A 21,419-nucleotide genomic window follows, 5' to 3' on the forward strand; every position below is an offset into this window, starting at 1 on the left:
AAATCCATAGAGACAGAAAGTGGGTTCGTGGTTGCTATGGGTTGAAGGCAGGTGATTGCTAAAGGATGTGGAGTTTCTCTGGGGAGTGATCAAAAAAGTTCTGGAATTAGACAGTGGTGACCTTTGCCCAACCTCGTGAACAAAAACCACGAAGTTGTATTCTCTAAAAGAGTGGCTGTATCTCAATAAAAACGCTTTTTTTTTTTTTTAAATCTGATCTGGTTTTGTTTTTCATTCTTGATCACAACACTTTCGCTTACAACGTTAAGGTGAATCTGAAGTTTGTAATTTCTGGCAATTCTCACCTGGCTCTTGGAAAGAGTTGGGTCTACACTTTGGGTCTTCGTCAGCAGGAAGGATACCTAATGCTGCAGCTATCCACTGGAAAGGACCTGGGCACAGAAGGGCCCCAGCACAGCCTCTGAGTCCTGCCCAAAGCACCAGAGAATCCAAAATGACACGGTCGCGCCGAAGAACGCGGCCTGATCACCTGGGATCGGGTCGCCTGGGGAAACCGCACAGGGGCTGGATGTGCACACCGCTGCAGGCAGGACAGACCACTGCCTCCAGCCACCCATGCGCCGTGTCCTCTGACCAAGCGACCACCAATGGGAACTCAAGGCACCAGCCACGTCAGGGTCAACATCAACATGCCAGCCCCTTGTCACTCTCGTGGTTCTTTTTCCAGGCCAGCGTCCGCATCCCCACCACGTCCCGCTGGAGGCCACACACCTGTCCCCGTCACCTCTCCGAACTCGTCTCCTCTCACACACGCCACCACTGTTCTACCGGGTGACACTTCAGTTCTCACTTCAGGGCTTCTGTGTTTGCGGTTCCCCTCTGCCTGGAACGTTTCTTCCCCCAGCAATTCCAACGGCATGTGAACACGCACGCATGCGCTCACACACACCCAACAGACTCACTTTCAACAAGATAAAGTAAACGTAGGGGCGCCTGGGTGGCTCAGTCGGTTGAGCGTCCGATTTCAGCCCAGGTCATGATCTCGCAGTTTGTGGGTTCAAGCCCCGCGTCGGGCTCTGTGCTGACAGCTCGGAGCCTGGAGCCTGCTTCGGATTCTGTGTCTCCCTGTCTCTCTGCCCCCTCCCCACTCATGCTCTGTCTCTGTCTCTCAACATTAACGTTAAAAAAATTTTTTTTTTTTTTAACTGGAGGAGGCAGCTAAGTCAGCATGGAGAGGGAAAGTCACAGCCTTGATGAGGTTTTGGGGTGATGGTGGGGGGGGGGGGTCCGGAGCCAACGACCAAGAAATAATTCTTAAACGCATCTTTGGTGCAAAAACGTGGTTTTATTAAAGTACGGGAACAGGACCCATGGGCAGAACGAGCTGCGCTGGGGTTATGAAGAGTGACTGCTTATATACTAAGGAGTTGGGGGAGGTAAAGGCAAAGGGAGGCTTCCAGAAGGACTTTGCTCTGCTAAAGAGGACTCCTAAGATCCCTGCAGCCTCGCTATTGTCCAGCTAAGGTTGTTTCCCTCTACTAAGGCGTTAACTTTAGGACAGCACGGTACGGGGTCCCTGGAGAAACGTTCTAGTCTGTATTTGCCTCCAGTATTTGTCAATGGGCTACAGGTAATGAGGAAATTTAATTTTACCTGCCATTTCCTCCTTGCCTTCATTCCCCACATCACTATGGAGGGGTGATGCTGGGGCTTGAGGAAACTGAGGCTATAGGTTTCTGGAGATTAAGCTATTGATAAGATTGCCTTCTTGGGGCGCCTGGGTGGCGCAGTCGGTTAAGCGTCCGACTTCAGCCAGGTCACGATCTCGCGGTCCGTGAGTTCGAGCCCCGCGTCAGGCTCTGGGCTGATGGCTCGGAGCCTGGAGCCTGCTTCCGATTCTGTGTCTCCCTCTCTCTCTGCCCCTCCCCCGTTCATGCTCTGTCTCTCTCTGTCCCAAAAAAAATAAATAAAAAACGTTGAAAAAAAAAATTTAAAAAAATAAAAATCAAATTAGCTTTAGTTGTATGTGATGTTTTACAAATAGACTTGTATAAAAGCTAAAAAAAAAAAAAAAAGACATTTTGGCGGCTGAGAAAAAAGGTTACAGGCCAGGGGAACCGCCCCCCCCCCAGCCCCACCGCCAGCCGCAGGTGTTTGAGAGCAGGTACGCGTGTCCCCAACTATCACTGATGTGGACGACTGGTCCTGGGAGGCCATGGGACAGGTCTGCATCAAAGGGAGAGAAAGGATTCTCTTTCCAAAAGCGGCATCTCACGGTGGAGAGACCACCAAAAGGAGCTGGGGCCCTTGATCGTCACTGTGAGCTCTGCAGTGGGGATGATTTTGAATCACGGGGAGATGTGACCCCTCAGCCTGTCCTGTGGGCTCTATTTTCTTTTTTAAAAAATTTTTTTAATGTTTTATTTATTTTAGAGACAGGGAGAGACAGAGCATGAACAGGGGAGGGTCAGAGAGAGGGAGACACAGAATCCGAAACAGGCTCCAGGCTCTGAGCTGTCAGCACAGAGCCCGACGCGGGGCTCGAACCCACGGACCGCGAGATCGTGACCTGAGCCGAAGTCGGCCGCTTAACCGACTGAGCCACCCAGGCGCCCCTGTGGGCTCTATTTTCAAACCAGATCCACAACCGGCCCACTTCAGCCCCTCCACGGCCCCACCCGGATCCCATCCACCTTCTTCTCCAGACTGTTCCACGGAACCAGCCCCCTCCCTGTCTTCCTGGCTCCCGTCGCACCTCCTGCGTGTGTTTCCCATGCCCAACACCATGCAGCCACAGGGCTCTTGTGAAGGCCTGAGCCAGGTCAGGGTCCTCCCCTGCTGGGAAGCCTCAAGTGGCCCCACCTGAGAGTAAAAGTCAAAGTCCTCCCCAAGCCCATGGGGCCCCCTCAGTCCTCTCTAGGACTGTCCCCTTCTCTCACCTCTCTGGCAACATCGCTTATCATGTCCCCCTCCCCTCCCCCCCCCCCCATTCTACTCCAGCCACAAAGCTGATTCCTGGAATACACCAGGCACATTTTCACCTCAGGGACTTTGCACTGTTCCCTCTGCTTGGAATGCTAATTCCCTGCTTCAGGCCTTTGCCAGAATGTTGCCTTCTTGGTGAGGCTTTCTCTTAATACCCTTTCGAGCAAACTGCCTTCATACACTCCTCATCCTCCTTCCCTGTTTTAATTTCTGAATAATAGTTATCATCATATGATATAATGTCTTACTTAAGTATTTCACTAGAATATAACCCCCAGGAGGGGCGCCTGGGTAGCTCAGTCAGTTGAGCCTCTGACTCTTGGTTTTGGCTCAGGTCATGATCTCGGGGAGACAGAGCCCCATGTTGGGCTCCACGTCAGCGCCTGCTTGAGATTCTCCCTCTCTCCTCTGTCTGTCCGTCCCCTTCCCCCATGTGCTCTCTCTCAAAGTAACTGACAAATGTTAAAAAGAAAAAAAAAAAAAGAGGGGTGCCTGGGTGGCTCAGTGGGTTGAGCATCCGACTCTGGGTTTCGGCTCAGGTCATGATCTCATGGTTTGTGGGTTTGAGCACCACGGCAAGCTCCACGCTGACAGTGCAGAGCCTGCTTGGGATTCTCTCTCTCCCTCTCTCTCTCTGCCCCTTCCTTGCTCACAGGCGCATTCTCTCTCTCAAAATAAACCAACTTAAAAATAAATAAAATGTTAAAAAGAATGTAATCAACAAAGCCAAAGTATATAGTCAACTATAGCTAAATTATGGAAAGAGCCCAAATGTCCATCAACCGGTCAATGGATAAAGAAGATGTTACACACACACAATGGAATGTTACGCAGTGATCAAAAAGAATGGAAGCTTACCATTTGCAACGACGTGGCTGGAGCTAGAATGTATCATGCTAAGCAAAATAAGTCAGTCAGAGAAAGACAAATATACGATTTCACTCATGTGTGGAATTTAAGAAACAAGACAGATGAACATAGGGGAAGGGAAGGAAAAATAAGAGAAAAACAGAGAGGGAGGCAAACCGATGAGAGACTCTTAAGTACAAATAACAAACTGAAGGTTGCTGGAGGGGAACTGGGTGGGGGATGGGCTGATGGGTGATGGGCATTAAGGAGGGCACTTGTGATGAGCACTAGGTGTTATATATAAGTGATGAGTCGTTAGATTCTACTTCTGAAACCATCATTACACTATACATTAACTAACTTGGATTTAAAAAAAAAAAAAAGAAAAAAGAAAGTAACCCCAGGACAGAGGGAGTTTTCCGTACCTTGTTCAGCATTTTATCCCAGGTGCCCCCCAGTAGTGTTGCCTCAATAAACACCCCTGGGATGAATGAATGAATGAATGACCCTAGGGTAGATTCTTAGAATGATTAAAACATACCCACTTCTAGCCCCCATAGAGCCCAGATTTAGTGAAGGGACAGAAATTAAATAACTAGACGTCCTCACGTGGCAATAAGAACAAACAGGGAAAGGGGTGCTTGGGCGGCTCAGTGGGTTAAGCATCGCCTTCGGCTCAGGTCGTGATCTCACAGTTTCTGAGTTCAAGCCCCGCAACTAGCTCAGTGCTGACAGCTTTGGAGCTTGGAGCCTGGAGCCTGGAGCCTGCCTCGGATTCTGTGTCTCCCTCTCTCTCTGCCCTTCCCCAGCTCACACTCTGTCTCCCAAAAATAAAAAAATAAACATTAAAAAAAAAAAAGAATAAAGAGGGAGAGATAAATGGGGAACCATGGTTTTAGTAACGTATGGCTGCTAACTATGCTGGATGGTGAGGAAGTGACATTTGAGCTACGGGCTGGCTGTCTGATGAGGAGCACAGATCGGGGAGAATATTCTAGGCGGAGAGAGGAGCCGGTGCAAAGCCAGAAATGAGCTCTGAGCATTTGATGAACAGAAGGAAAGCCACTGTTCGTGCCCCATCAACAACAGGTGGAAAAGGGTTAGGCACGGATGGGCCTACAAGGGTCAGATTACTTCTTGTGGGGGTTAAGGAAGGGAGCGACTAGGTCTCCTTGTGTGTGTCAACTGGTCTTTCCCTTCTCTGGGCCTCATTTTGCCTCATCTGTGAAATGGGGGTAGGCCTGAGGCCCCTCTGCTTCCAGACATTCTCACCATCCCTCAAGACCACCCTAGAAGGCAGGCGCTATTACCATTGGATCAGGAAAGAGGCCCCAAAAGGCTAAACCACTTTCCCAAGGCCACAAGAGTTGTAAGAGCAGCCTCCATATTTGAAGCTGGCGGCCCCAGAGCCTTCGCCCTTAAACTCCACTGCCTATTGGAGCCCCCATAACCACAACAGGTACTGCAGTGCGGTGGTGGTTACTCGTCTTCAGCGGCAGGCAGAGCCCGCTATGGCCACTTACAAGCGGGGGGTCCTGGGTTAGTCGCTTGCGTCCCCTGAGCTCATTTCTTCATCTGCACAGTGGGCGCCCCAACATTGACCTCAACTAACACAACACTTGGCTGACCAGGAGGAATGAGGCCTCACTGCCAAACAACGGCGTGACTTTCCGAGATGGAAAGTGTGTGTGTGTGTGTGTGTGTGTGTGTGTGTGTGTGTGTGTGAGAGAGAGAGAGGGGGTGTTGAGGGGTTTGGGTGTTTGGGGAAAAGGGACCCGGATCCCTAACGTGTAACGTGTGAAGGCTCGTAAGTCTTTCCGTTCCTTTCTGGCGTTATTCCCTCCATTCAACCGCGGAGCAACTCTCGATCTCTCCCCCCACCCCCACCCCGTATTTTTTTTCCAGGCTGAAAAGAGGTCGTGGTCCCTTTAAGGCCCGCCCCTCCCTCCCCCAAAACTTCCCAGTGTCTGCTCTCTTTTCGATCCCGGACGGCCGGCCAGGCTCGCCGCCGAGCTGGTAGGGGCTGGGGGCGAGGGGTCGGGGAGGGGTGCAGGGGGATGGGTGGGAGGCGCCGCCCGCCGCCCGCCGCCGGAGCGCAAGGGGTGGGGGAGGGGCGGAGGCCGGGAGCGAGGCGGTGCAGATAACGCGGCCGCCGGGTCGCCCGCCGTGGGCGCGGGCCCGCTGGCGAGCGACCCGGAACGTGTGGCGCCGAGAACGGTTCCGCCGCGTCCCGGCCGCGCGCGACGGCGCGAGGGGCGTACGGGCCGGGCGCGGGGGCGGGGAGGGGAGGGGCCCCTCTCCCCCCTCCCCCCACCGCATTCCTCTGACGTCGGGACCTCGCGACCCCGCCCTTCAGTGGGACCCGCCCCGCCTCGCTTCCCTCGCGCGGATCACGTGTTGAAGGAGCTGCGCCGCCCCTCGGTGCGTTCGGTTTGCCTTTTCGGGTCTCCCCAGTGTGACTGGGAACTGATTTAGATCGTCATCGGCCCGCTCGCAACTTTCTTATCTTCCCAAACCCGCAGACCCACCAGTCCTGTCTCACTCGCTTAGTGCCACTGACCCCATTTCGAACTTAGTTTCCATGAGGACTCCTGTTTCGGGAACCCTCTTTCACCCACTGGGAATGTTCCGAAGCATCTTTGGGGCGGTCGCCCGTACTTGCCACGACTCGATCCTCTGCAAGCGCAGCGTCTCCCACCTCCAGCAGTCAGCCCCATAACATTAGAGCCCTTAGGCGGGATCCTGGCTCAGCCTCCGGCCCTGCCCCTAAGTTCTGGCTGTTGGGCGTCGTTGGACCCTAGAGACTCTGAGAAAGGGCATTATCTTCGTGGTGTCCCTACCCCGTCTCCACGGAAGGAAGTCCCGCCCCCGCCGGACGAGTAGAACACCAGGACTCCCCTTTGCAGAGCGCGAAAGCGCTGTGCCGCGTGCGGGACTTGTCTCTCCCTTACCCACGCGGGACTTCCACGCAGCAGAGTCCCCAGACTGTGGCAAGCCAGAGAGGTCAGGGCTGTCGGGTGGAAACCACTGGCCGGAGTGGTCAGGAGTTACCACAGGGCAGGCCTGGAGTCAGGACTGGTATGGACTAGAAACGCTTTTCAGAGCGGAGACTGCTGCACGGACTACTCCTCCGGCAGGAGGGGCAGTGGGCAAAGTGTTCCAGATGGAAGAACCTGCACGGGCGAAGGTCAAATGGTGCGTGGAAGGTCCTTCCCTGTGTGCAAACTGAAAGGCACTATTGTGGCTGAATTTAGAGGTGGAGCAGTGAAATGACCCCCGGGAACGTGACAGGGTCCTAAGACAATCAGCACTAGCAAATGGTTTTATACCGAAAGGGTTAAGTTTGGGTTATTGAAATTCCTCTGGCATCGTAAAGGCCCGAGGTGGAGAGGAATAAGGTATAGTGGTGGGGACAGAGCTGCACTGGCAGCTGCTCCTCTGTCTAGGTCTAGCCTTCGGGCGCAACCCACAGCATGTTAATAAATACTTGGGGTACTGCAGGCCTTCGCCCGTTTAGAGGGTCGCCCCGCCTCCAGAGACGCCTGAAAGCCTGTTCGCGCCTGCGCTCTCGCTTCCGATCCTTTCCTTGACTGCGCCAAAGAACGCCTCCCGGCCTGGGGAGGGCTTCGCCGTTTCACCCAATCAAAACCCACCGGTGGTCCTACTGTCTAGTGAGGGGACCCTTTCCACTCTTCATTGACTAATCGAGTAGAGACGAACAAGACGGGCATCTGCAGTAGCCACTAGAGAGTGGCAAAAGGGAGGGGTTTCCTTTTCTCCTCGCCGAGTGGCGCGGGAAGGTAGTCGCTGTGACTGGAAGACTAAGAAGTTTCGGCTTGAGGGATTAGTGAGGAAGCCAATGAAAGTGGAAAGAAGGCGGCGCTGTTCAGGCGAGTGGGGAGCGCCGTTCCTATCAGGTGCTCCAAAGGAGGCCAGGCCGTGCCAGAAACCCGACCTATCAGATTGGAGTTTATTTTAAGGCGGTGGGATTGGCGAAATGACTGGCAGAAAGCACTCGCCTATAAGGAGTGTTCCAGACAAACGAGGGCGGGCCGTCCTGCAGAACGGCGTGGGCTGTATCCAATAGCTGCGCAAGGCGTGCGGAGGCTTCCCCTCCCCCCTTGGCGGGACCAGTGGCTCCCCCTATCGGGTGGGGGCGGCGGGTGACAGGCGTGTCCCTCCCCCAATGAGAGGCGGGGGGAGGCGGGTTCTGCGCCGCCATGTCGCGGAGGCTGCTGCCCCGGGCGGAGAAGCGGCGTCGGCGGTTGGAGCAGAGGCAGCAGCCGGACGAGCAGCGGAGGCGGTCGGGAGCGATGGTGAAGATGGCGGCGGCGGGCGGCGGAGGCGGCGGTGGCCGCTACTACGGCGGCGGCAGTGAGGGAGGCCGAGCCCCTAAGCGGCTCAAGACGGACAACGCTGGCGACCAGCACGGAGGCGGTGGCGGCGGCGGTGGAGGAGCCGGGGCGGCGGGCGGCGGCGGCGGGGTGAGGCCAGGGTCTTAGGCGCCGGGGACGGCCGAGAAGGGAGGGAAAAATTTCCACCTTGAGGGTATTCATTTGGTGGGGGGGCCTCTGCGCACGCGCCCAGGACCTCGCGCTGTGACGGGGTGGGGGAGGGGCAGGCGTTGGGCAAACGGCGGGGTTTGCGCGAGGACAGGCGCTTGCGCGTGCGCGCTACTCTGAGCGGGGGTGTGGGAGGCGGAGGAAGTAGCTCGCGCTGCGGGCGGCGCAGTGCGCAGGCGCCGCGGGCTGGGGTGTGGGGGCCAGGCACGCGGCCGGGCCGTTTTTTTTTCCTTTATCGTTTAATTCACGGCCCTCATGCGCAAGCGCACTTCTTCTCCTGGGGCCTCGTGGGCGGTGGTGGGGGCGGGGGTGGCACCGCGTGAGCGGGGAATGGGTGGGCGGTGGCCTTTTCCGCGCTTGGGTGGGGGATTCTGCCCGATCTCTGTTTAATCCATGTAGTGTCATAGTTTGTCTCAGTAGAGAAGTTGATCTTATTTGAGGCTGTTCCCCCAGAACGGAATGTGTCCCCATTTTTGTGGGCAGTGAACACCGGAAGGAAGGCTTGTGGAAGGTCTTTTTTAGCCGTTTGGGAATTGAACTAACTTTGGAACGGCCACAAGTTTGCTTACAATTTCCGGGAGTTAACTGGATGCATGCAGTTGGTTTGCTGAACCAAAATGTTCCCTGAGGGTGAGAGTGAACGTTTTTGGTCTCCTAGTCGGAAAGGACCACCATTTGTTCCTCCTGGCTCGGAGCCCATTTCCTCCTCATGAAGTCCTCTCCCGTTCAGCCATTTGCAGGGTTTTCCAGGGTTTCGTGGTGATCGGTAGCTGTGATTTACTAGTGGTTTAATCTGTGCCAGGCCCTGTTGCACACTATTAAAAAAATACCCTAACCAGATCTTTAAGAGTTCTTTCTGTGTGAGCTACAGGGCGGTATTAACAATTCTGAACTTGTAAAGATGAAGTAAACTTGTTTAGATCTTGTAGCTAGTGAGGGGGGGAGGGGACAGGATTAGAATTTATGGGCAATGGAACTGCAAACCGCTGAGCTGGTAACCATCATCAGGCGGGTGTGCCTCTTGTGGTTTGTGTGGTTCATTCCTGAAATAGGATCCAATTCTGCCCCTGTTCCACGGGCTTCTGCTTGGTGGCTCTCAGACAGGAGGTTGGGCCCAGAGCCGAGCAGACACTAGAAAGTTACTTTTCTCCTGATTTTGGAAGACTGCTCTGTGTGTGTGTGTGTGTGTGTGTGTGTGTGTGTGTGTGTGTGTTTGGTGTGCGTGTGTGGAAAGATGCTTCTTGCAAGGGAATGATCTTGGTTTTTAGCTGCTGTGGGTTGGAGTTTCTTTTCTTTCTGAAGGACCTTTTTTGTCTTTTTCTTCAGGCTGGCCTAGGCAGTATTTTTCAACACAAATTTTGGTGGGTTATTAAAGACGAGAAGCAGTCAAGACTGCCCTGGCTTTCACAGCTTCTGGGTCACGGGCTGTTTTACCATGACTGGACGTGGGGATGAGTGTGGGGAACAGTAATACTTGGCTGACTGATGTTGGCAACTTGTTTCACTGGGGGGGAAAGGGCAGAGAGACGGTTGGACGCAGCGGGAGTGTTCTGATTCAGATTGCAGCAGGGTAGCGTTTGAGCCCTTCTTGCAAACTGCTGTCCCCTCTCCATCCCAGCCTTTCCCAGGGTTTCCTTGATGGGTGGAAAGAGAAAAGTTCTAGGAGGAATGTAAGGTGTGGGACATCCTTTGTTCTCCATTCTGCCTTCCTCAGAAGCTGCAGCAGGAACCATAGGGATAGTAGCCACCCACTCAGGGCCTGTGCTTAGCTGGCCCCAAACCCTTTTAGGCTGATTGGTTTGTATGGCCATCCTTTGTTGTCTGCCCTGTGTGACACTTAAGTGTCTCATCGGATGAGGTCCCCAACAGCACAGAGGGCAGTGGGCCACCATCTTGTACAGCAGGAAATGAAGTGATGTTGTTTTCCTTTCTCAGGAGAACTACGATGACCCACACAAAACCCCTGCCTCCCCAGTTGTCCACATCAGGGGCCTGATCGACGGAGTGGTGGAAGCTGACCTTGTGGAGGCCTTGCAGGAATTTGGACCCATCAGGTACTCCTATCAGAGCCCCGGGGTTGGACATAAAGAAGTCACCTCCTTAGTGTCCTATGCATTCTTAATTTCTGGTTGGAAGTGAGGTGGCCGGTGTGGCCCAGGGTCCTTTGGCTATGTCCTGGGACTCCTCCACTCTTGGTTTTGGCTGTCATACTTGGGATCAGGTTTTAGTAAGTTCCATGTCTTTGTTGTTGTCTTTTTTTTTCTCCTGCCTGTAGTTTCTAGGCAGCAGTCTCCCTTCAGCGAGTAGTTACTAAGTAGTTACTAAGTGTATTTGTCACACTGTAGGTGCTGGAAATAGAGTAGCAAATGAGATCGTCGTGGGCCCCTCCCAGACAGCTGCCTACGCAGAGTGGTCAGCACTGTGATAGGAAAGTCCAGGAGCCCATAGAAGGCATGTGACTCAGTCAAGGGAGGAGGGTTCAGGAAGGAAGGCTTCTCAGAGGAGGTGGTACCATCTCTTGTCTGTTGTGCCACTTAGGTGCAGGGTGTTGAGGTCAGGAAACCATGATGAAGGTGTAGAGGGGTCAAGAGACAGGAGTCAGTTCACGGAAAGTGGAACGTCTTCCTCTTGCCTGTGTTCTGGGAGGACTGAAACCTGTGTTCTCTCTGCCAGCTATGTGGTAGTAATGCCTAAAAAGAGACAAGCGTTGGTGGAGTTTGAAGATGTGCTGGGGGCCTGCAACGCTGTGAACTACGCAGCCGACAACCAAATCTACATTGCTGGCCACCCAGCTTTCGTCAATTACTCTACCAGCCAGAAGATCTCCCGCCCCGGGGACTCGGACGACTCCCGGAGCGTCAACAGCGTGCTTCTCTTTACCATCCTGAACCCAATCTATTCAATTACCACGGTGCGTGCCAGCGAGCCTTGTTTTAGATGCTTCTGTGAGATCTTCCTTCTTCCCTTCCTGTGCCCTCATCTGAGCCAGATTGACCTGCCAGTGCCCTTTCATCTTGCCCGTGTGCTTTTTACAGGATGTTCTTTACACTATCTGCAATCCTTGTGGCCCCGTCCAGAGAATTGTTATTTTCCGGAAGAATGGCGTCCAGGCCATGGTGGAATATCCTTTGTTGGGGGAGGGGTGTTCTTTGAGGTGGGGGGCTCTTACAAGGCTCCGCAGCGTTCTGTCCTTTCAACCAGTGTGGAACTTCTGAGTGCTTGCCAGATGCCTTCATGGAGTCCCCAGTCTGATGGGAGGGGTCGTTAATAAACAGTCTGCAACGTAGTGTGGAAAGCTCGGGGTCAGAAGTGCGGTAGGGGTAGAAATGGGGGGCTGGCAATGACCAGGAGACCTGACAGGGTGGATCTATTTCTGTGAGGAGGTAGGAGCTGGTGTTCAAGACAGGAACTGGTTTCTGCCAAGGTCCTCAGGTGGGCGGGAGCTTAGCCTTAGGAGGAAGCAAAAGGCCTGCCGCCTGACAGGGTGAGGGTTCACTGCAGGCGCTGGAAGAAGTCAGTAGGGCGTCCTGCGTAGTGCTCTAAAGCATGGGTCAGGGTGCAGTGGGAAGCCGCTGACAGAGCTCCGAGGCAGGAGCATCCTCTGGTTGATGTTTCAGAGGTTGTCCAGCTTTGGTCAAAGCACATGGCACGAGTAGGAGAGGACTGGGCTAAAGAAGAAAGTGGCTAAGCCTGGGGTGGTGGCAGAGGGGGCCGGCTGCCACTCTGGGCCGGGAGTGCAGATGACAGGAACTCTGGGCGGTGGCTGCCCACCCACGCAGCCCTCCAGCTCACCTCCATGCAGGCGGCTGGTGACCGGGCAGTGAACTGATGATCCCAGAGCGCATCTGCAGTATGGTCTTCGGGTGCTCCCTTGTCCTCCCTTTCTGGGACGACTTAAAGCCCTTCCCGGAGAGCACCCATCCCGCGGTTTTCCTTAACTGTACTCACATTTGATTCTGTGCAGAGTGCCCAGCGGGCCAAAGCCTCACTCAACGGGGCTGACATTTATTCGGGCTGTTGCACTCTGAAGATCGAATATGCAAAGGTAGGTCTGGGAAGTGACTGCCCCTAGTCAACTTCCAGAGGAGCTGGGGCCTGGCTAATTTCAAGCTGTGTCTCGTTCTGCAGCCTACACGCTTGAATGTGTTCAAGAACGATCAGGATACTTGGGACTACACAAACCCCAATCTCAGTGGACAAGGTAATCCTGACGGCCACTTTGTTCTAAACACACCCGCCTTGCCTTCACTTGACTAGCGCACCTCATAGACCCGGGCTCAGGGTTATGTAATGCCATTGGGCTCCCTGTGGACATGGGAGGGCCTGGGGGGGCGGTCAGTTCTTGGAAAAGACACCCCAGTGGGAGATGGTGAATGAAGGGGCCTCTGTAGGTTGTAGTTGCTGCTGGGGGCCCTTTGATGTGGCGGAGGGTGTAGAACCAAGGCAGAGGCTCGGACGGGGTGGGGAGCAGGCCCTCACTGAGCACAGGGCATGGCGATGGCTTATAAACCATAGCGGCTCCCAGGTGGATTCTGCTGCTTCCCTTCTAGGACCCTGCTTAGGGTCACTGACTCCATTCTCACTGGGCCAGGAATGGTGCTCTTGCGCTCCACTACCGAGAGGGTCTGCTGGTGGGGGGAGGGGCGGGGAGCAGCCGGGGGAGGCGGTGAGGGCTCCTGGGCCCTCGGAGCAGAGCCTTTGAGCAAGTTGACCTTGCGGAGGTGAGACACCCCGGATTGGAGCAGGGCGGACACGCCTCACCTCACTTGTAGAGGGGACTCAGCATCTCTGCGGGGGGCCCAAATGGACAACCCCCTTCCTAGAATCTGTCAAGAATGGTCTGCCTTGGATAGGAGGGAGAGGTGGAGGATTGCCTTTGAACACCAGCCGCACCCCCTCAGCAGGACCGTCCATCTCTGTCTTGGTCTGCTACGTCGGACTAGGCCGCGGGCTGAGGGAGGAGGCTGGTCGCTGACCTCTCACAGGCTCTGGGAGGCCAGAGGCCCCCGTTCCCAGGCAGGCCCGTCTTGCTCGCCCTTGCAGCTGGGAAGCAGTGGGCAGGGTGGGCTAGACTCTTCCCCAGGACCCTCACAATGGGCGCTGTGGGCATGGCCGCCCCTCCAGAGATCAGAGGCAAATTGGTGACCGAGTGAATGTACCAGAGCGGGCAATGGCATTACATGACCGCTAACAGAAACATGGCAACCAACCATTTCTTCTCCAAGGAACACAAATAGAAGATGTGCAGACCGGCAGGGGCTAGTGGCAGGGGCCGGCTGTGCATTGGTTTCGATGCCTCTCAGCTTCGGCCGCCCCGAGGCTGGGGGTCAAACACAAGAGCTGATGAGGTGACCTGGAGTGAGGCGGTGCTTCGCCACCCCTCGGGGACCGTACTTCAGCGGCTCTGCCTCTGCACATTGCTCACCAACACACAGGGTAGAAACCACTAGCTCTTCCTGGAGAGAACAGAACATGCAACCTCCACCACGTCCCCAGAAACAGCCGCAGACTTGAGCTCACTACATCGAGAACACCACACCGTGCTCCAAGGAACAGCTACAAGCACAGAGACAGAGGCAGACAGAGACAAAGAGAGAAAGAGACGCAACATGGCAGCAGACACTGCTTTTTTATTAAACATTAAAAAGCCAAAATCCAAGCAAACTTGAACCCGAAAATGTACACAGAAGTAGGAAACACAGAGAACAGAGCTCTCCCAGCCAGCCAGCGGCGCTCTTTTCGGAGAACGTTTCATAGACTGAAGTAGATTCCATGGGCCTCCAAGACAATAGGATCCTCTCTCCATTCCTCGCCATATGGGTTGGTTTTTGGTTTTGGTTTTTGTTTTTAAGTCCTTTGGTTTGGGGAGGGCCTTTTTTTTTTCTTTTCTGTTTTGATATTTTTATTTTTTCCGCAGTCATCGGCTGCCAACATAATCTGCACCAACCGGAGATCAGAAACCAAAAAAAAAAAAACTTAAACCACAACAACAACAAAAAAAAAAAATCAAAAAAAAAAAAAAAAAAACCAGATCTAAAACCAGACAGCCAAACAGCTCAGAGGTACACAGTTACCTGCTGGCGGGTAACCGGGCGCGCTCCCAAGGCCAAAAGCGCGGGCATAGTGGGGCCACTGGCACACTTCACAACCAGGAGACACGCACACGGAGCGCTACACAGCCAGAAGCACCGCACCACCGCACTGCAGCACACAATGTGAGGAGGTGACAACATGGAGGGACACTACCCACTTCATACACCTTTATTTTCCACTTTTCTGGTATCTTCTGAGGACAGAACATCTGTGAGCCATTTTTGATTTAATCAAAGCATTGACTTTTAAAAAACAATTCTTAAAAAAAAAATTGTAGCGGATGTGTACCGTAACTTGTATTTATGACTGTAAAACCATGTGATGCAGGGTCGCAGTGTATGTTTGATGGGACGCCATCTTTCAGAACTGTGCTAACTCACTGTTGAAGCGTCCAATGGTAAGAGAAAATACAGATTTGTTTTTTGTGACAAATGGACATTGTACTCTGTACTTCTGCTGTAAGTAGCCCTTTTCCATCTTTGTAATGACTGATTGTTGAAAACAAAAACCCAGGCTGGGTGGCAGGAAAGGGCAGTTGGTCTCGAGCCGTGGGGTTTGGAGTCTGCCAGACCTGGGTTCAAATCCCGGCTCAGCCGCTAACTTGCTTTGTGACCTTGGGCCAACACGTCTCTTAACTGCTCAGTTGAAAGTTAAGCGCTCAGGTTCCTTATCTGTAAAGCGGGGCTGAAATAGTACCTACCTCATAGGGTTGTTGTGAGGAATTTCAGAAGCGGTGATGTCTGTAAAGCACTTAGCACAGTGTCTGGCGCTGAAGCGTTAAATTCATGTAGCGACTATGAGTCGCACCTGGGGTCTGGGGTGGATCTGCGCCATCGTCCGGGTCTGAGAATGTCGATGCCTTGTATACGACTGCTCAACTGAACTGGTTCTGATGTTGCCCTGCTCGTCCTTTCCTACGGTCCCTCTCCTTGGGTCTGATGTGACGGGGAGGGATTCGGGTGGGGGGAGGACCAGAGTTGAGGAAGAAGGGGCCCAGAGAGCTGAGTGGGCCTAGAGCCCCTAGAACCTTGGGACTTCCGGGGCCAGATTTGATCTTCTGTCCGTCCTGCCCTTCCTTGGTTGTCCGCCTGCTCTTCGCTCCTCTCCCTTCACTGGGAGTTACTTTAGAAATCTGTTGTCGGCCTCCGTGACCTGACAGCTTCCGTAGCATCCGCAGGCTTCCCAGAGGGCCCCAGAGCTGGGCCTCCCATTTGGGCCCGGGCAGGGGAGAGAGCCCACAGGCAGGCCTCATCCTTCTCAGAGAAAGGAAACCAGCTGCTCCGTATGGGCCGAGGAAGGGAAGTCTGGGCTCCAGCCTTGAGGCTCGGGCTTCATGCCCACCCGGGGTCAGGCCACAGGAAGGAGGCCCCAGCAGCTCGAGTGAGGAAGGGAGGGTTTGCCTAAGGCTTGCAGGAACCAAAGGACTTTGAGGTTAGCCCCTAGTCAGGAGGGAAGACCCCTTTTTTCCAAGTTAGGCTCTGACTCTCTTCTCTGTCCACAGGTGACCCTGGCAGCAACCCTAACAAACGCCAGAGACAGCCCCCTCTCCTGGGAGATCACCCCGCAGAATATGGTGAGGGCAGGGGGTTCCCCTCCGTGGACTCCCGTGGCTCATGTGCCCCTGCCCGCCGCCCGCCGCGCAAATTCTCACCCGTCCTCCCTCTCTTTCCTTCCCACCCCCCAGGAGGGCCCCACGGTGGGTACCACAGCCATTACCATGATGAGGGCTACGGGCCCCCCCCACCTCACTACGAAGGGAGAAGGATGGGCCCACCAGTGGGGGGTCACCGCCGGGGCCCAAGTCGCTACGGCCCCCAGTATGGGCACCCCCCACCCCCTCCCCCACCACCCGAGTATGGCCCCCACGCCGACAGCCCTGTGCTCATGGTCTATGGCTTGGATCAATCTAAGATGAACTGTGATCGGGTCTTCAATGTCTTCTGCTTGTATGGCAACGTGGAGAAGGTGAGCTCCTGTGCGGTGCGTCGTTTTCCTCGTAGACCTGGCAGGCCCGAGCCTCATGCTCTTCCCGTGGGAGAGGGAGCCTGGCTAGGGGCGAGCTGGTAAAGAGAGGGAACTCACTTAAGCAGGGGACCAGCTGCAGGCATTTTGTTTGGCCCTCACCGTGTGGGTGTTTGGTTATCTCATTCATTGGAGGTGTTGACCAGAACGTTTTAAGACAAAAGCGCTGATACTTCATACTACAAGGATGTGATTTATAAAACTTCATGTGGCTAAAGATGGTCGAGTGAGGATTTTCTCCAGAAAACTTAAGATGATCTGGCAACACCGGGCCTTCCTGCCTTGCCTGTGTGACAGGTGGCTGTTCACCTCTGACCACGTGGCCTCTTTCCTCTCTGTCAGACCCTTCTGAGTCCTGGAGGCGTCTGAGCCTGCGGCCCCTGGCCTAGCCTTAGCGGCCAAGTGCAGGTTGAGCTTTCCCTTGTGTGTCTGGCACTATTAAGAGTGCTTGGCGTGTAGTAACTTGGATTGCACTAGAATCCTTACTTAGACAAACAGGGGAATGAAGGCACGGAGGGTGATAACTTGCCCAGGTTCACAGGCTTTTATGTGGGAGTGGGACTCCGAGCCAGAGAACTGGGCTTGAGTGCCTCTGTTACCAGTTTTTACTGTCTTTAATGCTATCACCCACAGAGAGACTTTTTTGTTTTTAATGTATTTTTGAGAGAGCAAGCGCACACCTGAGCAGGGGACGGGGAGGGGCAGAGAAGGGGACGGACAGGAGCCAAGAGAGCCGGATGCTTTATTTTCTTGCCATGCCCCCTGGCTTTTGTTGTGCTTGTTAAGTGGTGCACGTTCCCGGGGTCACGGCCTGAGGTTAGAGAAGCACGGTTGAGCTGAGCACTCACTGTGGGTCAGACCCGCTTCTCCGTTCTCTTGAAACATCATTCACGAGTGAGGAGGTGGAAGCCTCGCTCCAGAGCCGGGAGTTCTTGCTTCGAACTCGCTCCGAACGGGTGGCGCAGGGTCCCTGGAGGTCGGGCGATGGCGCTGATCACGGGTGCCGTCCTCCAGGTGAAATTCATGAAAAGCAAGCCGGGGGCCGCCATGGTGGAAATGGCTGACGGCTATGCTGTGGACCGAGCCATCACTCACCTCAATAACAACTTCATGTTCGGGCAGAAGCTGAACGTCTGGTAGGTACTTCGTCTCTTCAGGCGTGGGAATGTCGGCGAGGAACTGCGAAAGAAGGGACATGGGATGTGGCTGCTCTGGAAAGGGCCTGGCAGAGGAGCACAGCGAGGCTGGCTGCTTGTCCGGGCAGGAGTGGGGTGTGGTGGGAACACTCCCCAGGGTTCAGCTGAAGCAGTGGGAAAAAGTGTGTGGGCCTCGCCTCTGCTGTGGAGCGATCCCCCCTGGGGCGCACGGCGTCTGCAGACTGGAACGAGGCCCCGGTGGAGGGCCTGGGGTCTGACAAAGAGCTCCCCTTCCCCGGTGCAGTGTCTCCAAGCAACCAGCCATCATGCCCGGGCAGTCATACGGGCTGGAAGACGGGTCCTGCAGTTACAAAGACTTCAGCGAGTCCAGGAACAATCGGTTCTCTACTCCAGAGCAGGCAGCCAAGAACCGCATCCAGCACCCGAGCAACGTGCTACACTTCTTCAATGCCCCTCTGGAGGTGACCGAGGAGAACTTCTTCGAGGTGGGTGCTGTGGAGTTGGTCCTTCACCACAGCCATCTGAATAGGCTGTTTGTTCTAGCCTTCCAGCAAATCTCTGTGGAGCCCCTGCTCTCTGCCAGGCCCTGGGTTGGGTCCCAGGGTTGTGGCAGGGACCAGGATAGACGGGCTGAGACTGACACCAGACTTAGTTTGCGTTTCTCACAAGCGAGGGTGGGCGGCTTCTTTGCTGGAAAGGATTTCTCCTCCCCTGGTGTTACAGAGCAGTGGTCAGAGTCCAGTCTCAAACATCCACGTTGTCAGGCCCTTCGGGGGCTAGATAACATCAGAGGGGAGGAGCCTGTGAAGGCCTAGTTTGAGGAAACCAGGGCAGTGAGGGGCGGAGGGCTGAATGGCACGGATGGACTTCAGACCTTGTCGTGGCCTCAGACGTTGCTGTTCAGTTCAGCAACACAAGTGGTTGGAGACGGGAATTTTAAAAAGCAGGTTCTCCGTTGTTGGCAACGTAACAGTAATAGTTACTACCATAATGACAATAGTTAACTTTAGTAAAAACATAGTAAGAGGAGTGTGTCTAAACACGTTTTGGGGGGGTGCCTGGGTGGCGTAGTCGGTTAAGTGTCCGACTTCAGCCAGGTCACGATCTCGCAGTCCGTGGGTTCGAGCCCCGCGTCAGGCTCTGGGCTGATGGCTCAGAGCCTGGAGCCTGTTTCCGATTCTGTGCCTCCCTCTCTCTTTGCCCCTCCCCGTTCATGCTCTGTCTCTCTCTGTCCAAAAATAAATAAAAAACGTTGAAAAAAAATTTTTTGTTTAAATAAAAAAAAATAAACACGTTTGGGGTCACGGGCCACCTTAGAGTATGTTGTGTGATCAAAGCTTAGAAATGCTCCAGGAAAATTGTATGTAAGTGCTCCCCGTCCGGGGCTGCTTGAATCCTGGGACGTGGTACTCCTGTTTCTGAACGTGTTTTCTATCTCTTGCAGATCTGCGATGAGCTGGGAGTGAAACGGCCATCTTCTGTGAAAGTATTCTCAGGCAAAAGTGAGTAAACGGCCCTTGCCTTTGTTCCCCACTCCTTGGTTGCGCATGGGCGGCCCCCTGCCTCCTGCTCAGGTCGGCCTAAAACCTCTGCATTGTGACCAGGTGAGCGCAGCTCCTCGGGGCTGCTGGAGTGGGAATCCAAGAGCGACGCCCTGGAGACTTTGGGCTTCCTGAATCATTACCAGATGAAAAACCCAAGTGAGTATCTGTGTGTCCTGCAGCCGTTCCCTTCGTGGCCGATGGTAGGCTGGCTTCGGGCCAGAGCCAGCCTTCGTGCCACCAAAGTAGGGCCCCCAGAGATCTCTTCACCATTCGTGACACGGGCAGGGGGACCTGGTCGCCAGGAGATTAGACCGATGGTCCCCACGGGAGGACCAGGCCGGCTGTTGGCTGCCACCCACTCTGCCAGCCTGAGACTTACTCAGACTTGTCCCCTTGGGACTGGCGTTCTGTGCGTCAGAAGCTGCCAGTAAACACCCAGTAGTGTCTGTCACGGAGGCTGGCTCAGTACCCAGGAAAGGGGCTATTCTGGCCAGCAGGTAAAAGGGGCTGGGACTAGGATTCTCCATGGAATCGAAGGAAGGAGAGAGGAAAGCGCCTTCAGTATTGGGCTTGTTGTTTAAGTCTGACATTGGGCAGTGATCAGGTAGATTCCCTGCAGTCAGTCTGCAGAAATGGAGAGATGGGCAGAAAGGGGGGGTGCTGGGTGGTTAGAGCCTCTGGAGAGGGGCCCAGACGAATCTTTCTTTTTTCTGTCTCGCAGATGGTCCGTACCCTTACACCCTGAAGTTGTGTTTCTCCACCGCTCAGCACGCCTCCTAATAGGTGCCTAGGAAGAGCCCCATCTGAGCAGGAAAACATTTCTCTTTCCTTTATGCTGTTTGTTTTGGGTTTTTTTGTTGATTTTTTGGGTTTTTTGTTTTTGTTTTTGTTTTTTTTTTGCAAAAGTTCCTGTATTCCTTTTTTTAAATGCTAGGTTAGTAGGCTTAACCATAATGGAAACGCTGGAAGTCTGGAGGGGGAGGGGAAGGGGAACTGATATCTCCCAAGATTAACCTTCACTTTTTAAAAAATTATTGTACATGTGATTTTTTTTTTTTTTTTCCTGTTCATACATTTGTGCTGCCCGTGTACTCTTGGCACATTTCAATAAAATTGTTTGGAAAATACACCGCGTGCTTACTGGCATTCGAGGATGTGTCCGCATCCCTCCCACCTGGTCCTCTGCTGCCCCAGAGAGAAGCTTGGGGGTCCAGGCCCACAGCTCCAGGAGGCTGCTGGGAGGAGGCGGGTCTGTTGAGGAAACTCTGGGAGGGCCGGAGGTGGTCTTAATGGGCCCTGCCCAGCCCAATCTAGTTGGGAGAGTCACCTTAAAACTAAATGTTGCTGAAATTTAAAACGTTGAGAGAGCAAACTACAAGCCTTAATCCTGCCGAGTCACCATGTGTTTTTATAAGGTTGGAAATTAAGACCTCAGATGAAGGTGAAAGTCTCCCCAATCCCTTTAACAATTTTTGGTGATTTATTTTTCCCCTTAAAAGTTCTATCTGGATGGGGGTTTTTGTTTATTTTCAGAGCAGGAGTTGGGGAGGGGCAGAGATGGGGCAGAGGATCAGAAGCGGTCTCTGGTAACAGCACAGAGCCCAGTTCTGGGCTCCCAACTCGAGTTGTGAGATCATGACCTGAGCCCAAGTCAGACCCTTCATGGACTGAGCTGCGCAGGCGCCCTGAGGGTTTCTTTTAACAAAATGCCCCATGCTGAACAGTGTTGTGTGTCATACCTCACAGCTTCCTCCTTTACCCCTTGCGCAGTAAGTATCTCCTGGGGACGGGCCCTAAATTACCTGATTCTGAAGGTGAAATCTAATCTTTAGCTCCTGTAAGCATTGCAATGTGATGGGTGCTCTCCCAATCCTTGTAGAGGAACCTGTGTGTGTGGTGGGGGGTGGGGCCTACTTGAAGGACCTTGACTCACGCTGGAGGGAAGTCTTCCTAGAAGAACAAGTGAAAAGCGCAGTTAATTGTGCCTTGTCTGGCACGAGCGCTTGAAAAAGAACCCACGGGCGGCGGGCTGGCTCACTTGGAAGAGCACGCCACCCAGTTTTAGTTTTGTAAGTTTGAGGCCCACATTTGGTGTAGAGATTATTTAAAAATAAAATCTTAGCGTGGTGCCTGGGTGGCTCAGTTAAGCGTCCGGCTTCAGCTCAGGTCATGATCTAGCAGTGCATGAGTTGGAGTCCCGCATCAGTCTCTGTGCTGACAGCTTTTAGAGCCTGGAGGCTGCTTCG

At 54.0% G+C, this 21,419-nt stretch overlaps 1 protein-coding gene across 4 annotated transcripts; it reads left to right on the forward strand.

The window, feature by feature from the left end:
• Nucleotides 1–5,699: 5,699 nt before the first annotated feature.
• Nucleotides 5,700–20,300, forward strand: HNRNPL (heterogeneous nuclear ribonucleoprotein L). 4 transcript variants are annotated; one of them, XM_058707724.1, is made up of 13 exons: nucleotides 5,700–5,811; nucleotides 10,293–10,411; nucleotides 11,031–11,268; nucleotides 11,393–11,478; nucleotides 12,306–12,402; nucleotides 12,486–12,558; nucleotides 15,952–16,023; nucleotides 16,135–16,415; nucleotides 17,487–17,608; nucleotides 17,913–18,114; nucleotides 19,074–19,131; nucleotides 19,234–19,329; nucleotides 19,895–20,300. In XM_058707724.1, the coding sequence occupies exons 3-13, from the start codon at nucleotides 11,044–11,046 to the stop codon at nucleotides 19,951–19,953; spliced, it is 1,371 nt and encodes a 456-aa protein (XP_058563707.1). In that variant the 5' UTR covers nucleotides 5,700–5,811; nucleotides 10,293–10,411; nucleotides 11,031–11,043; the 3' UTR covers nucleotides 19,954–20,300. The 4 variants fall into 4 exon arrangements, with proteins under 4 accessions (XP_058563707.1, XP_058563705.1, XP_058563706.1 ...); XM_058707723.1 differs by lacking the exon at nucleotides 5,700–5,811 and adding an exon at nucleotides 7,999–8,279; XM_058707725.1 differs by lacking the exon at nucleotides 5,700–5,811 and adding an exon at nucleotides 8,772–8,987.
• The last annotated feature ends 1,119 nt before the right edge of the window (nucleotides 20,301–21,419 follow it).

This window comes from Neofelis nebulosa, chromosome 17, assembly GCF_028018385.1.
Source record: "Neofelis nebulosa isolate mNeoNeb1 chromosome 17, mNeoNeb1.pri, whole genome shotgun sequence".
NCBI lineage: Eukaryota > Metazoa > Chordata > Mammalia > Carnivora > Felidae > Neofelis > Neofelis nebulosa.

Coding starts and splice junctions, on each gene's coding strand:
- HNRNPL (XM_058707722.1), top strand. CDS start 8,016: ATGTCGCGGAGGCTGCTGCCCCGGGCGGAGAAGCGGCGTCGGCGGTTG. Junction 12,403..12,485: donor TGAAGATCGAATATGCAAAG/GTAGGTCTGGGA, acceptor CTCGTTCTGCAG/CCTACACGCTTGAATGTGTT. Junction 12,559..15,951: donor CCCCAATCTCAGTGGACAAG/GTAATCCTGACG, acceptor CTCTGTCCACAG/GTGACCCTGGCAGCAACCCT.